Source organism: Urocitellus parryii, chromosome 1 (assembly GCF_045843805.1).
Source record: "Urocitellus parryii isolate mUroPar1 chromosome 1, mUroPar1.hap1, whole genome shotgun sequence".
NCBI lineage: Eukaryota > Metazoa > Chordata > Mammalia > Rodentia > Sciuridae > Urocitellus > Urocitellus parryii.
The window spans coordinates 233,190,956-233,205,530 of record NC_135531.1 but is presented as its reverse complement, the minus strand read 5'-3'; the positions used below and the strand labels follow the sequence as shown (position 1 = coordinate 233,205,530).

Sequence of the window (14,575 nt, the reverse complement as noted above, 5' to 3'; positions counted from 1 at the left end):
TCCTTGAGATGAAGGAATCAAACTAAATTAAAAATTCAGTGAAAAGCATCACCAACAGAATAAATCACTTGGAAGACACTTTCAGGAATGAAGACAAAATATATAATTTTTAAAATAAGCTGACCATGGAGAAACAATGTTAAAAGACCATGAACAGAACTTCCAAGAAATATAGGATAACATGAAAAGACCAAATTTAAGATGTATCAGGATACATGAAGACTTGGTGATACAAACAAAAGGAATGAACAATCTATTCAATGAGATAATATCAGAAAATTTCCAAAACGTAAAGAATGAAATGAAAAATCAAATGGAGGAGGCTTACAGGACCCCAAATATACAAAATTACAACAGACAACACCAAGGCACATTATTATAAAAATGCCTAACATACAGAATGAAGATAGAATTGTAAGGATGACAGAGAAAAATGACAGATCACAAGTAGAAGAAAAACAATACCAACCTGAGCTGATTTCTCAACCCAGACCTTCAACGCTAGGTGGTGGTGGAATAATATATACCAAATTCTGAAAGAAAATGGATGCCAGCTAACAATACTGTATCCAGCAAAATTAAGCTTCAGAATTGACAATAAAAACTTTCCATGATAAACAAAAGTTAAAAGAATTCCCAGTTAGAAAGCCTAACACTATAAAACATACTCAATAAGATATTTCATGAAGAAATGAAAAATAAATGAGAAAACCAGCAAGGAAGGAATTACACTAGAAGACCAGTCAATCAAAGGAGAAATTAATTCTAATTAAAAACCAGAAATAAATCAAAATGACATGGAATAAAAATCATTTATCAATAGTTCCATTGAGATCTGGGATTGTGGCTCAGTGGTAGAGCACTTGCCTAGCATGTATGAGGCACTGAGTTCAATTCACAGCACCACATACCAATAAATAAATAAAATTTAAAAATTTATCAACAATAAAAATATTTTTTAAAAAATAGTTACATTGAATATAAATGGCTTAAACTTATTAATCAAAAGACATAGACTGGCAGATTGGATTAAAAACAAACAAAAATATACTGTCTCCAAGAGATCCATCCCATAGGCAAAGACATCCACAGACTGAAAGTAAAAGGACAGGAAAAAAATATATCCAAGCAGAGATTGCCATCGTAATAGTAGATAAAGTAGACTTCAAACCAAAGTTAGTCAGAAGGGATAAAGAAGGACATTTCATACTGCTTAAGGGAACCACACATTCACAAAACATAACAATTATAAGGATTTATGCCCCAAATAATGGACCATCTACATATATCAAACAAACCCTTCCCAATTTCAAAAATAAAATAGAACACAACACAATAACACTGGGCGACTTTAACACACCTCTCTCACCACTGAATAGATCCTCCAAACAAAAACTAAATAAAGAAGCTATAGAACTAAAAATATAATTAGCAATTTAGACTCAACAGACATATATAGAATATTTCATCAATGACTGAATACACTTTCTTCTTAGCAGCCCATAGACCCTTCTCAAAAAGAGACCATATATTAGGCCACAGATAAAATAAAAATTAGAAACCACACTAATACTTGGAGACTAAACAGGATGCTATTGAATGACCAATGATAGCAGAAGAAATCAGGGATAAAAACAAAAATTACTTAGAGGTAAATGTAAATAGCAATATAACACACCAAAATCTCTGGGACACTATGAAGGCAGGGCTAAGAGTAAAGTTCATTGCATTGAGCTCTTTCATTAAAAGACTAGAAAGTCATCAAATAAACCACCTAAACCATTACATCTCAAAGCCTAGAAAAAGAAGAACAAATCAATACCCAAAGCAGTAGAAGACAGGAAATAATTAAAATCAGAAGTAAAATCAATGAAATGGAAAGAAACAAAAAATTGACAAAAAGGTGGTTCTTTGAAAAATTAAACAAAATTGATATATCTGTAGTCAAGCTAATGAAGAGAAAGAGAGAAATCTCAAATTACTAAAATTAGTGATGAAAAAGGAAATATCACAATGGACACTAATGAAATACAGATGATAATCAGAAACTATTTTGAAATTTTATACTCTAATATAAAATAGAAAATCTTGAAGATATCAACAAATTCCTAGAGACATATGACCTCGAAGATGTCATCAGAACCCTACAAACAAAGAAAATTCCAGGACCAGATGGTTTTCTCCAGATAAGTTCTACAGGAGCTTCAAAGAAGAACTAACACCAATCCTTCTTAAATTATTCCATAAAATAGAAAAGCAGGGAACCCTTCCAAACTCATTCTATGAAGCTAGTATTACCCTGATACTAAAACCAGACAAGCACACATCAACAAAAGAAAATTTCAGACCAATATCCCTGATGAACATAGATGCAAAAATTATCCACAAAATACTGCCAAATTGCATACAAGAACATACTAAAAAAGATAGTGCACACCAAAATAGACATGTAGATCAATGGTACCAAATAGAAGACACAGAGACAAACCCACATAAATACAGTTATCTCATACTATACAAAGGTGCCAAAAACATACATTGGAGAAAAGATAGCCTCTTCAACACATAGTGCTGGGAAAACTGGAAATCCATATACAGCAAAATAAAATTAAATCCCTATTTCTCACCCTGCACAAGACTCAATTCAAAATGGTTCAAGAACCTAGGAATTAAACCAGAGACCCTATGCCTAAAATCTTCATCATGTTGGCTTAGGACCTGACTTCTTTAACAAGACTCCTAAAGTGCAAGACATAAAATCAAGAATCAGAAAATGGGATGGATTCAAACTAAAAGCCACTTCTCAGCAAAGGAAACAATAAAATGAAGACAGGGCCTACAGATGGGAGAAAATCTTTACCACATGCTCATCAGATGGAGCACAAATCTTGAGGACATATAAGATCTCAAAAAACCTAACCTCCCCCCGCAAAAAAAAAAAAAAAAAAAAAAATCAATAAATGGGCTAAGGAATTGAGCAGACATTTCACAGAATAAGAAATACAATCAATTAACAGATATCTGAAAAAATGCTCAACATCTCTAGCAATTAGATAAATGCAAATCAAAACTATGCTAAAATTTCATCTCACTCCAGTCAGAATGGCAAGAATATCAAGTAAGAGTAAATGTTGGCGAGGATGTGGGGGAAAAGGCACACTCATACATTATTGGTGGGGCTGAAAAATTGGTGCAACCATTGTGGAAAGCAGTATGAAAATTCCTTTGAAAACTTGGAATGGAACCACCATTTGACCCAGATATCCCCCTCCTCCGTCTGTACTCCAAGGGCTTAAAATCAGCATATGTAGCCACATCAATGATATGGCAGCTCAATTCACAATAACTAAACTGTGGAACCAACCTATCTGCCTTTCAATAGATGAATGGATAAAGAAACTGTGGCACATATATACAATGGAATATTACTCAATCTTGATGAAGAATGAAATTATGGCATTTTCAGGTATGGATGGAGTTGGAGAAAATCATGTTAAGCAAAATAAGCCAATCCCAAAAAACCAAAGGCCAAATGTTTTCCTCTGATAAGTGGATGCTGATCTATAATGGTGGGGGGGGGGCAAGGGAAGAATAGAAGAACTTTGGATTGGGCAGATGGGAGTGAGGGAAGAGGAGGGGTATGGAGTAGGAAAGATGGTAGAATAAGATGGACATTATTACCCTATGTACATGTATAACTGCAAAACTGGTGTGACTCTGCATCTAATGTATGACTAGAGAAATGAAAGTTGTGCTCCATTTGTGTATGGTGAGTTGAAATGCATTCTGCTGTCATGTACAACTTATTAGAACAAATAATAATAATAATAATAATAATAAAAGATAGTGCACCATGATCAAGTGGGATTCATCCCAGGGATGCAAGTTAGGTTCAATATATGGAAATTGATAAATGTAATTCATTACATTAGTAGACTTCGAGGCAAGAATCACATGATTTATTTCAACAGATGCAGAAAAATACAGCATCCATTCATGTCCAGAACACTAGAAAAACTAGGCTAGGAGTTAGGAAAATACCTCAACATTTTAAAAGATATATATGCTAAACCCAAGGCCATCATCATTCTAAATGGAAAAAAAGTTGAAAGCATTTCATCTAAAAATTGGAACAAGACAGGGACGCTCCTCTTAAAACTTGGCATACAACAGTAATGTGGCCATATCAATGTTTATGAAAGCTCAATTCATAACATCTAAGCTATGGAACCAACCTATGTACAGATGAATGGATAAAGAAAATGTGGTTTATATATACAGTGAAATATTACTCAGCCATAAAGAAGAATGAAATTTTTATGGCATTTGCTGATAAATGGATGGAGCTGGAGATTATAATGCAAAGTGAAATAAACCAATCTTCAAAAAACAAAGGCTGAATGTCCGGATAGTTAGATGCTAACACACAACAAGAGGGATGGTAAGGGAAGAATAGAAGTTCACTGGGTTAGACAAAGGGGAATGAAGGGAAAGGAGGGGAGATGGGAATAGAAAAAGTGGGATGAATCTGACATAACTTTCCTATGTACATATATGAATACACCATAGTGAATCTCAACATTGTGTACATCCACAAGTCTCAGTCTCAAGACTGAGATCCTAATTAGAATAAGATGTACTCCATGTTTATATAAATACATTTAAAAATAGACTACTTTCATGTGTAACTAAAAAGAACAAATAAAACTTTTTAAAAATTCAAAGCTCAATATAATTGTAAGCAACTAAAACATGATGAATTTTAAATTTTTTGTGCAGCATAATTATAGAAAGTAGTGGGATTCATTGTGGTATCTTCAGACATGCACATAATGTAATTTGGTCAATTCCATTGCCCTCCTTCTCCTCACCCCAATCTCTCTCCTCTACTCTTTAGGTCTTCCTTCCATTTTCATGGAAATTCCTTTTTTACGTTAACTCTTTCTGCCTTCCATGTGAGAAAACACATAGATGGCCTTCAACTTTCAGTCTTACTTAATTTACCTACCACGATGTTCTATAGCTCCAACCATTTACTGGCAAATATCATAATTTCATTCACCTTTATGACTATGTAAAATTTCCAGAATGGAGTATTCTTTAAGCAAAACTTTTTCAATAAAAAAACAATTTCTTCTTTCTCTTCTACTTTATGTAGAACAAATTTTGACCATGTAAAATAATCCTATTTGATATTGTTTTAATTAAAAGTAGATGGGAAAATAAATGTGCCTGCCAACTAGATAAATGAACACATAGGCCTTGAAAAATAACATGTCAGAAGATGAACATGTTAGTGATGTAGATACTTACTAGATTGTTTAAACTGTCACTTGTTTTCCAAGAAATTCTAACATGAAACTAGAAAACATGTGATTCAGTGAGAAGGGAAATTGCATGGAAATGGAAGGTGATCCTCAGGGTTATACAAAATGTCATATAAGAGGTAAGGAGGGGTAAGTCAAGAGAATACAAATGGAAGATATGATTTACAGTAGAAGGGGTAGAGAGAGAAAAGGGGAGGGGGGGGAGGGGAGGGGGGATAGTAGACAATAGGACAGACAGCAGAATACATCAGACACTAGAAAGGCAATATGTCAATCAATGGAAGGGTAACTGATGTGATACAGCAATTTGTATACGGGGTAAAAGAGGGAGTTCATAATCCACTTGAATCAAACCGTGTAATATGATGTATTAAGAACTATGTAATGTTATGAACGACCAATAAAAAAAAAAATAAATAAAAAAATAAAAAAAAAAGAAAACATGTGATTCAAAGAAATATTTAACAAAAGCTCAAGTTTTATCATGAGATCTACAGCCAAATTCTTCATCATCAAATAAGACAATGGGTTTTAAAAAATATATAAGTGAGTTGAAACACTTCCATTTGCATGAAATGATCAAAGAATTATGAACAAAACATTTTTTTAAATCAATCTTTTTCTCACTTTCAAGTCTCCAAGGTTTTTATGTATTGTATTATTTATCTTTCCAACTCCTTCCCTCAATTCCAACAATTAGCTGATCCCTTGGGAGTTGGGGGAAGGCAGTGGGTGACTCTCCAAATCAATTATTTTCCTATTTTCTCAGCCTCTTGATGTCTTCCTTCCCTTTTTACCCTGATGAAATGTCATGACCCCAGATATGACCATTCTCTTCCACACTCCCTCAACTCATTTGTCTCTCACTTGCTTCACTCTCATGGCAAAGCCACAGCCCTGGCTAATTCAAACTCTTTATCTACCTCCTGTGTAATGGGAAGGAAACCCCGGCCATACTGACTAGCCACTGTGACCATGAGCTCAGCACCATTGGACAACTATACCATTCTCCCAGAGTATTTCTTCTTCCCACACTCCAAACACCACTTCCCTCACCCCTACACAAGATGATGACTTTAATTCTCACTTCAATGAGAGTATGAGAACCTCCAGCCCTTAGCTCCACATCTGCCCAGCATCTGCTGGCACATAAATAGAAATACGCATGTGTCTATGTAGATAGCTGGTCTCTCATTTTGTGCAATTGACCTCACCCTTCTTACGTTCTCAAAAATTTTGTTCCAACTATTTTCATTCTACTGGGGCATGCTTGTTGGCACAAACATGTTATTTTTGATCTCTTAAAGGGGTTAAAAACAGCTTTTCACTCTACTTGCTTTTTTCCACTATTGGAAAGGTCAAGATGTGACCCACTACCTTGGTCACCTTTGGAGCAAAACTTCTTCAAAGAATAACTTGTAATTTTTTCTCATTCCTTTCCTTCTTTCCCCCTGCTACCCTTCTGAAATGCTTTTATCATAATCACCCAAAGCCTCTACATTGCTAAACCCAATGATAAGTTCTCAGGCCTCATCTTATTCTACCAAGCAGTAGCTCTGAAAATGTCATCCTGCCCTCCTCCTCTGTTTCATTCTCTTCCCTTCCATTTCCTTTTTTATCATGTTATTGTCCATCTCACTTGACTAAACCCCTTGGAAGTAATAATCTTTTTATGTTTCGTTCATTGGCAATACATAAATGTCAGACTGTGACACAATGTAGGTTTTTAGTAAGTATCTATAGAATTGGGTGAATATAAAAGTTGAGCTTAATTGGTATCCACAGTAGGGGCAATCATAAGAAAAGCATGCCCAACCAGCAAATAGGGGAATCCTCTGAGAGTTGGAGGTTGGAGCCCTGAGTATATGATCAGCAAGTGCTACCTCATTTCACTGTAACAGGTGTTGAGTTAAAATGCATATGCATATCAACATCTGATACTGGGCATGTTTTATGGAACACAGGAACCAGCCTGATAAACTGACCACTATCCAACTTCTTTTTCTATTACTATTAAGAACATAGAAGAATACAGGTAGCCATCCTGTGCTTTCATGTACAGAAGCACAGGATTGCTTCCTAATGCCTCTGGCTGCCATGCTGGTGGAGATGGGAAAGGATAACTCTTGACAGTTGCACACCTTCCTGGTAGCAGCTAGAGCTCCTTACAGAACTCAAGACTGGGGCAACTGTGTCTGGTTCCTACATCCTCCTTGGGCTGGCTACAGATTAAAGGGTTGACGTAGACTTTTTGTCTTTCTATACAGAAGTTTTAAAAGTATTTTAACCAAAGGCAAAGTAAGGTGGGAAGATAAAATGATACTAGAAGAAACACTTTTTTTTTAAAGTCCTTGCTTAGTATAAGTACCAGCACTAAGTGCCACTAACATTCACAACTTAGCCCCCAATGACTGAGCCTGTCTCCTTTGAACCCATCATAATACTATAAGTATATATGCCACAAAATGGAAAAACTTGAAGTTAATTGTAATTTCTATTATAAATTTATTATGAAAAATGTGTACAATATGGATTATTCCTTATTCATATGAATGATGCCAAGAAACAGAGGGCTGAGTAAACCAGAGTCAACTGGCTGCCATTTTTACAACTTAGCACGATGTGCATTTTTGTGAACATTCAATGTTGGACCTTTAATCATCTTTAAAATAGTCTCAGCAATTGTCTCTAAAATTGACTAATGTTAAGTAAAATCACATCTATGAAGGATGCCAAAGGGGGAAAAAAAAAACCTCTCCTACCATATAAATGGTGGTTACATTAATATCATTCTGTACTTCTGGCTCTGAACCATCTAATAGCTCTTTTCTAGTAAAACAATAAAAACCGTTAAGGGAAATGAGGAAACAGCACGGGGATTATTGCTGTTAGTACTGCACAGTGTATTGGAGTCTTGATGCTTGTTTGCATTTGCTTGGAATAAGTATCCAAGGGAAAATTAAGTTCTAAGCTGAGGCTACTATTTGAAATCCCAGAAAGAGCTCTGGGGAATAGTTTGGCTTTGGGGGGACAATAGATTTCTGATGAAGTACACCATTCCCTAATGAAAAAGGCTGGGCACTGCTTCATATGCTAAAATTTGACCAATGTGAGGAGTGTGATGATCAGTTTGGGAATGAGTGTTTTAATAAAAGAAACATGAAATCGGCTGTGCTTTGGCAGGACATACCCCAAACCATCATGAGAGCTGTCATCCTGGCCCACAGATGATCCCTACCGTGCCACAACTGTGCAAGTTCCCACTGACACCACTGACAAAGCTGGCGTGGAAACAGGGGCATCATCCAAAAGCAGTCATGTTGGATTCTGCTTTGCTGGAGTCATAAGAAAAACAAACCACTTCCCCACCTCCCCCACCCCTAGAAAACCTGCCACCAAATAGATCTGGGGCTCTGCAGAACTACTCCGTCTGTACCTTTCTGAACAAGTGAATAAACAGAGATGGGAAAACAGCAATTGTGGAAGGAAAAAGGCATATATTTTGAAATAATAATGCGGTGTAAGAAATGTGACATAAAGATGCTGCAAAAAGTGAACTTTGAACCGTTCAGGTTGGGACTAATACTTCAACAGGAACAATAGGCCACAGCTCAGGAGGAGAGAGCATTCACTTTTAACTATATTTTATAAGAAGATACCAAATGCAATAAATCTCTATGGACAGTTCTGAAGTTTACATTTTCATTAATAAAAAATAATTACCCGCATAAATGCTTGATGTGTCCTGCAATTAGCTCTTTTGCTCGATACTTGAATGCTTCCTGTGATCACGTCAGAAGTTCCATTAGCAGAGAAGTAAAATCTGGATGGAGTCTCTGCCTTTCTGTTCACATCCAAACTCATGTTATAAAACAAAACTGAAAAACACGTCAAGAACTGCAATCAATTTAAGGAACTATCTAAATACATTTATCATTTTTGAGGAAAACGTTATATAAAATACTGAAATACTTTAAATTCACTTCATTAGATAGCTTTTTTTTAAGAGAGAGAGAGAGAGAGAATTTTTTTAATATTTATTTTTCAGTTTTCGGTGGACCCAACATCTTTATTTTATTTTATATGGTGCTGAGGATCCAACCCAGTTCCCCGCATAAGACAAGCGAGTGCGTTACCACTTGAGCCACATCCCCAGCCCCAAGATAGCTTTTTAAAAACTAAATGAAACATGAAAGAAGGAACAGCTAAAAATATAAATTTCAAAAATTAATTCCATAAAAACATTTTGTAAACTTCTTTCTAGGTTTCTATTATTAACAATATCAGCTTCTTTAGTTATTTTCTTATTCCTCCTACTTATAAAAGTTTCAAAAGTACAATACCAAAATTGTTACTAATAGTAAAAGTGAGTAAAACTTCTGGATTACCTTCTGTCCACATATCCTGAATTTATAAGTGAATTCTTCACAAACTAAGCTAAATCTAGTAGTCTGCTGAGGTGTCACTCATTACACAGGAACAATAACACAAGTGGCATTTAAAAAGATATATATTTCCTGGTATTATTTACTCTTCTAGAAGTAACTTACTAGGAGTAATTTATTCTTCTAGAAAGATTGCACCTACTTATTTCAAGGAAACATAAGCATTAATTCTATAGTACTCTTATACATTTCAAATTAATCTTTCAACCATCCTTTTACTTAAGAAATAATAAAGTACAAATCAATTGACTTCAAAATTACAATAACTGAGATTCAATAACTCAAAGAACAAGAGAGCTGCAATTGAAATAGCCATCTACAAATTCATCTCCCAGAGTTCAGACAAAAAAGAAAAAGGGGAAAATTGAAACCTACTCCTGTAAGAGGCAAAATATCCTGGTTTTATTAAAGATGATTACAATGTGAATTATCTGCCCCAAGGAGTCATTTATGACAATTATAAAGCAGGCTTCTGCAATAGCGCTGTAATTATTTATGAGTTTCGTGTACTTGTTTTCAACTGTTTTTTCAAACTACCTAGTACACTGGAATTGGTGGCATAGGAACACTGATTTTGTATAAGGGAAACAACCCTATCCATTCCATGTGCTTCTTTCAGATAATCTATCCATTTGTCTACGCTAATGTGTAGTTCATTGGGGCCATGCTCTGAAGGTGCCAGTTCTTCAATCAACAACCAGATGAAGGTTTTGCACACCTCCTTGATAGTGAGGCTTGGCCAGGATCTTCCAGACCACTATTTAAAATGAGTCTGATGAAGTAGAGATACCAGGCTTATTCTGTACATCTTATTATAAGCTATTCAGATGGAGATCTCTATTAAATATCCATAGTTTGGCTCACTAAATGTTTGCAGCCCTTGCTGATATTTGTATGAGAGTGGTCTGCAGGGCCATAAGTACAATCACCATAAGTCTCCTGGAGACCAGAACTTCTGTGAATTGTTAATATCCAAATGACGAACGAACCCAGGAATGCTCATCTCCTACCATGGGTTGTTTCCACTAGCTGTTATTCTCATACTACCTTAAATAAAACATAATAAGGGACATTCATCTACTGACAAAAATATGATACTTACAAAGTCATATATATATGTGTGTGTGTGTGTGTGTGTGTGTGTGTATGTGTATGGATTAACCACCATTTTGGATGAATCACATTGATAGGTGGCAGACAGACATGAGCCATCAGCACAGGAGGTTGGCAGGATGGCTCTGTAAACTGGGCCTATGGTACTAACCCCCATGTGCTTTCTTTTGAAGGCAACTTGCCTGAAGCCACTCTGCCCAGCCCGACTGAAGTCAATAAGATAGGCCACATTCCTAAGCAAACCACCTGCTTTCTACATAGAAATGCAAGCTGAAAGGCTCCTCCCTGCTGATAAGAACACAAGGTACTCTGCAGGGGGGACTTTGGGGACCTACACAGAGACCAGATTCCAGTTCTCAGGGAGACAAGATAATTAGGAGCAAAGCCCCCAGGACCATAGAATCTGTAAGAACAAGTTTCAATTAGAATTGGTCAGCATGGAGCAGGTGATCAGCCTTGCATCTTTAGCAAAATCTCCCCTCCCTGAAGTAGGCCCTGCACAGTGGGGACTATTAGTAAGTCTACTGCCATCCTGCTGTCAGTCAAAAGTCAAAAGGTGCCTCTGGGCAAGACTGTGGAAACTTCCCTGGAGTCCCAATAAAACAGTGGGACAGGAGAAACCACCAACCCTCTTCCCTCTGAGAGGAACCTTTCTCCTTTGAGAGTAATTCCTTCAGAAGGGCCGACCAGTTATTTCAGCAGGATCCTTAGTGCTGAGTCACGAGAAGCAGGCGAACCAGAGCTTGAATGCAGCCCATCCGGGCTGGTGTGTGTTCTGAGAGGCTCAAACTGTTCGCCCCAGATCCACCTCAGCTCAGCATTGCCTAGTGATCCTCAGCAAAAAGCATTTAGACTGTTTACGACTCCCTATGCCCGCGCAGCTGAAGAGGTCAGAGACTTGATCTCTCCGCGCCCACCGCCATGTTGGATCTCTGATAGCATCTTCAACAAATGGTGCTGGGAAAACTGGAAATCCATATGCAACAAAATGAAACTGAATCCCCTCCTCTCGCCATGCACAAAAGTTAACTCAAAGTGGATCAAGGAGCTAGATATCAAATCAGAGACTCTGCGTCTGATAGAAGAAAAAGTTGGCTCCGATCTACATATTGTGGGGTCGGGCTCCAAATTCCTTAATAGGACACCCATAGCACAAGAGTTAATAGCAAGAATCAACAAATGGGACTTACTTAAACTAAAAAGTTTTGTCTCAGAAAGAGAAACAATAAGAGAGGTAAATAGAGAGCCTACATCATGGGAACAAATTTTTACTCCTCACACTTCAGATAGAGTCCTAATATCCAGAGTATACAAAGAACTCAAAAAATTAGACAATAAGACAACAAATAACCCAATCAACAAATGGGCCAATGACCTGAACAGACACTTCTCAGAGGAGGACATACAATCAATCAACAAGTACATGAAAAAATGCTCACCATCTCTAGCAGTCAGAGAAATGCAAATCAAAACCACCCCAAGATGTGGGGAAAAGGGTACTCTTGTACATTGCTGGTGGGACTGCAAACTGGTGCGGCCAATTTGGAAAGCAGTATGGAGATTCCTGGGAAAGCTGGGAATGGAACCACCATTTGACCCAGCTATTGCCCTTCTCGGACTATTCCCTGAAGACCTTAAAAGAGCATACTACAGGGATACTACCACATCGATGTTCATAGCAGCACAATTCACAATAGCTAGACTGTGGAACCAACCCAGATGCCCTTCAATAGATGAATGGATAAAAAAAATGTGGCATTTATACACCATGGAGTATTACGCAGCGTTAAAAAATGACAAAATCATGGAATTTGCAGGGAAATGGATGGCACTAGAGCAGATTATGCTTAGTGAAGCTAGCCAATCCCTAAAAAACAAATACCAAATGTCTTTGATATAATGAGAGCAACTATGAACAGAGCAGGGAGGAAGAGCAGGAAGAAAAGATTAACATTAAACAGAGACATGAGGTGGGAGGGAAAGGGAGAGAAAAGGGAAATTGCATGGAAATGGAGAGAGATCCTCATTGTTATACAAAATTACATATAAGAGGTTGTGAGGGGAATGGGAAAATAAACAAGGAGAGAAATGAATTACAGTAAATGGGGTAGAGAGAGAAGATAGGAGGGGAGGGGAGGGAGGATAGTAGGGGATAGGAAAGGTAGCAGAATACAACAGTTACTAATAGGGCATTATGTAAAAATGTGGATGTGTAACTGATGTGATTCTGCAATCTGTATTTGGGGTAAAAATGGGAGTTCATACCCCAAATGAATCTAATGTATGAAATATGATATGTCAAGAGCTTTGTAATGTTTTGAACAACCAATAAAAAAAAGGAAAAAACAAGAGAGTAATTCCTTTTTCCCTTTTGCTGTCCCTTCTAATAAATTCATGCTGCTATTCTAAACTATTTGTAGGAAATCCTTCCAGCATGATTGTGAAGAACAGATGACGGAGGATATCCATTAGTGCTTGCTTTGGCGTTTACAGACAACCTGGCTCTGGAAGAATATCAGCGCTACGTTCTTCAGAGCTGACAACTAAAAGTGGCCTCTCTCTATATATATACACATATACATAGAAAGAGGCAAATTTCACTATGGAAATATATATATGGAAACGTACATGGTTCTCAAAAGCTGATGGCATCAGTAAATCATTAAGATCTCTGTATCTATAGATTTATCAATTTATCAATTACAATCAGAACCTAGACTCCAGATAAGCTTCTTCAATTTTTCAAACAGGACAAATTAAAAAAGGAAACTTCTTCCTCTTGGGCCTTCCAGCTTAAGCCAGCTCCAGGTTTTAAAGAGTTCAGTAGGGCGAGAGCAATAGCACTTGCCTAGTACCCATGAGAGGGAGTTTGATCTCTGGTACCAAAACATAAGGAGCTAAGTAAACCAGAGGAGCTATAATGATTCTCCCTCTATCTTAGAGAGATTTCACAGATTAAGCTCAGGGGGTTTACTTTTAACTAGTACAGTTAGCAACACTCTTGCTCTGATCTGTGCCACAACTTCTAAACAACTACAGCTTTTTGATGTGCCCTACTCCTTGGTTAGAACAACTTGAGAATCGTGCAAGATAGGTGCACAACAATTGCTGCTCTTTTCTACTCTAAAGAAGATCTTCACAGTGACAAAGAGTGAGGGCTCAAAAGATGACTGCAATATTAATCAGTGAACTGAATATTGTCAGGCATTATTTGTGCAGGCTACACTTACCAATGTAACCTGAAACTTCTTTGCCCTTATATGAGAAACAAAGTGTTAGATCCATGCACACAGAGGGCAATCCATTTTCAACACAGTCAAATCTCGTTCTGTTTACTGACTCAGGGTGGCTTAAAGATGCTTCGACAATCACAACAGGTCTTGTCCTAAGGAGGAAATAAAATAAGCAATTTTAATTGCAGAATTATTTTTCCTTAGGAAGATAATCGCACTTATTGTCAGTTTTCATTGACTAAGAAATGTCATTAATCTGCTCTGTTACCAGTATGTGTGTATGCATTTAACTCAATGTCTAGGCACAGATCAAGAGAAATTTTCATTTAAATGTCTAAAAACACTGACTTCAATGATTTGTTTAATTATATCTATGCAAGGTGGGAAACATACACTAAAGTTCAATAATTAAATTTCAGGATACCAAAAAGAGCATTGTGAGGCCACTATCACTGCT

The 14,575-nt window shown here is 36.8% G+C and overlaps 1 protein-coding gene across 1 annotated transcript in view; it reads right to left on the bottom strand.

The window, feature by feature from the left end:
- The window catches only part of Itga4 (integrin subunit alpha 4), an 84,891-nt gene that overhangs the window by 29,157 nt on the left and 41,159 nt on the right, over positions 1-14,575 (bottom strand). The window contains exons 14-15 of the mRNA XM_026392021.2: positions 14,116-14,270; positions 9,051-9,205 (exon numbers count right to left, since the gene is read on the bottom strand). Coding sequence (XP_026247806.2) covers positions 9,051-9,205; positions 14,116-14,270 — 310 coding nt within the window. The remainder of the gene's footprint in view (positions 1-9,050; positions 9,206-14,115; positions 14,271-14,575) is intronic.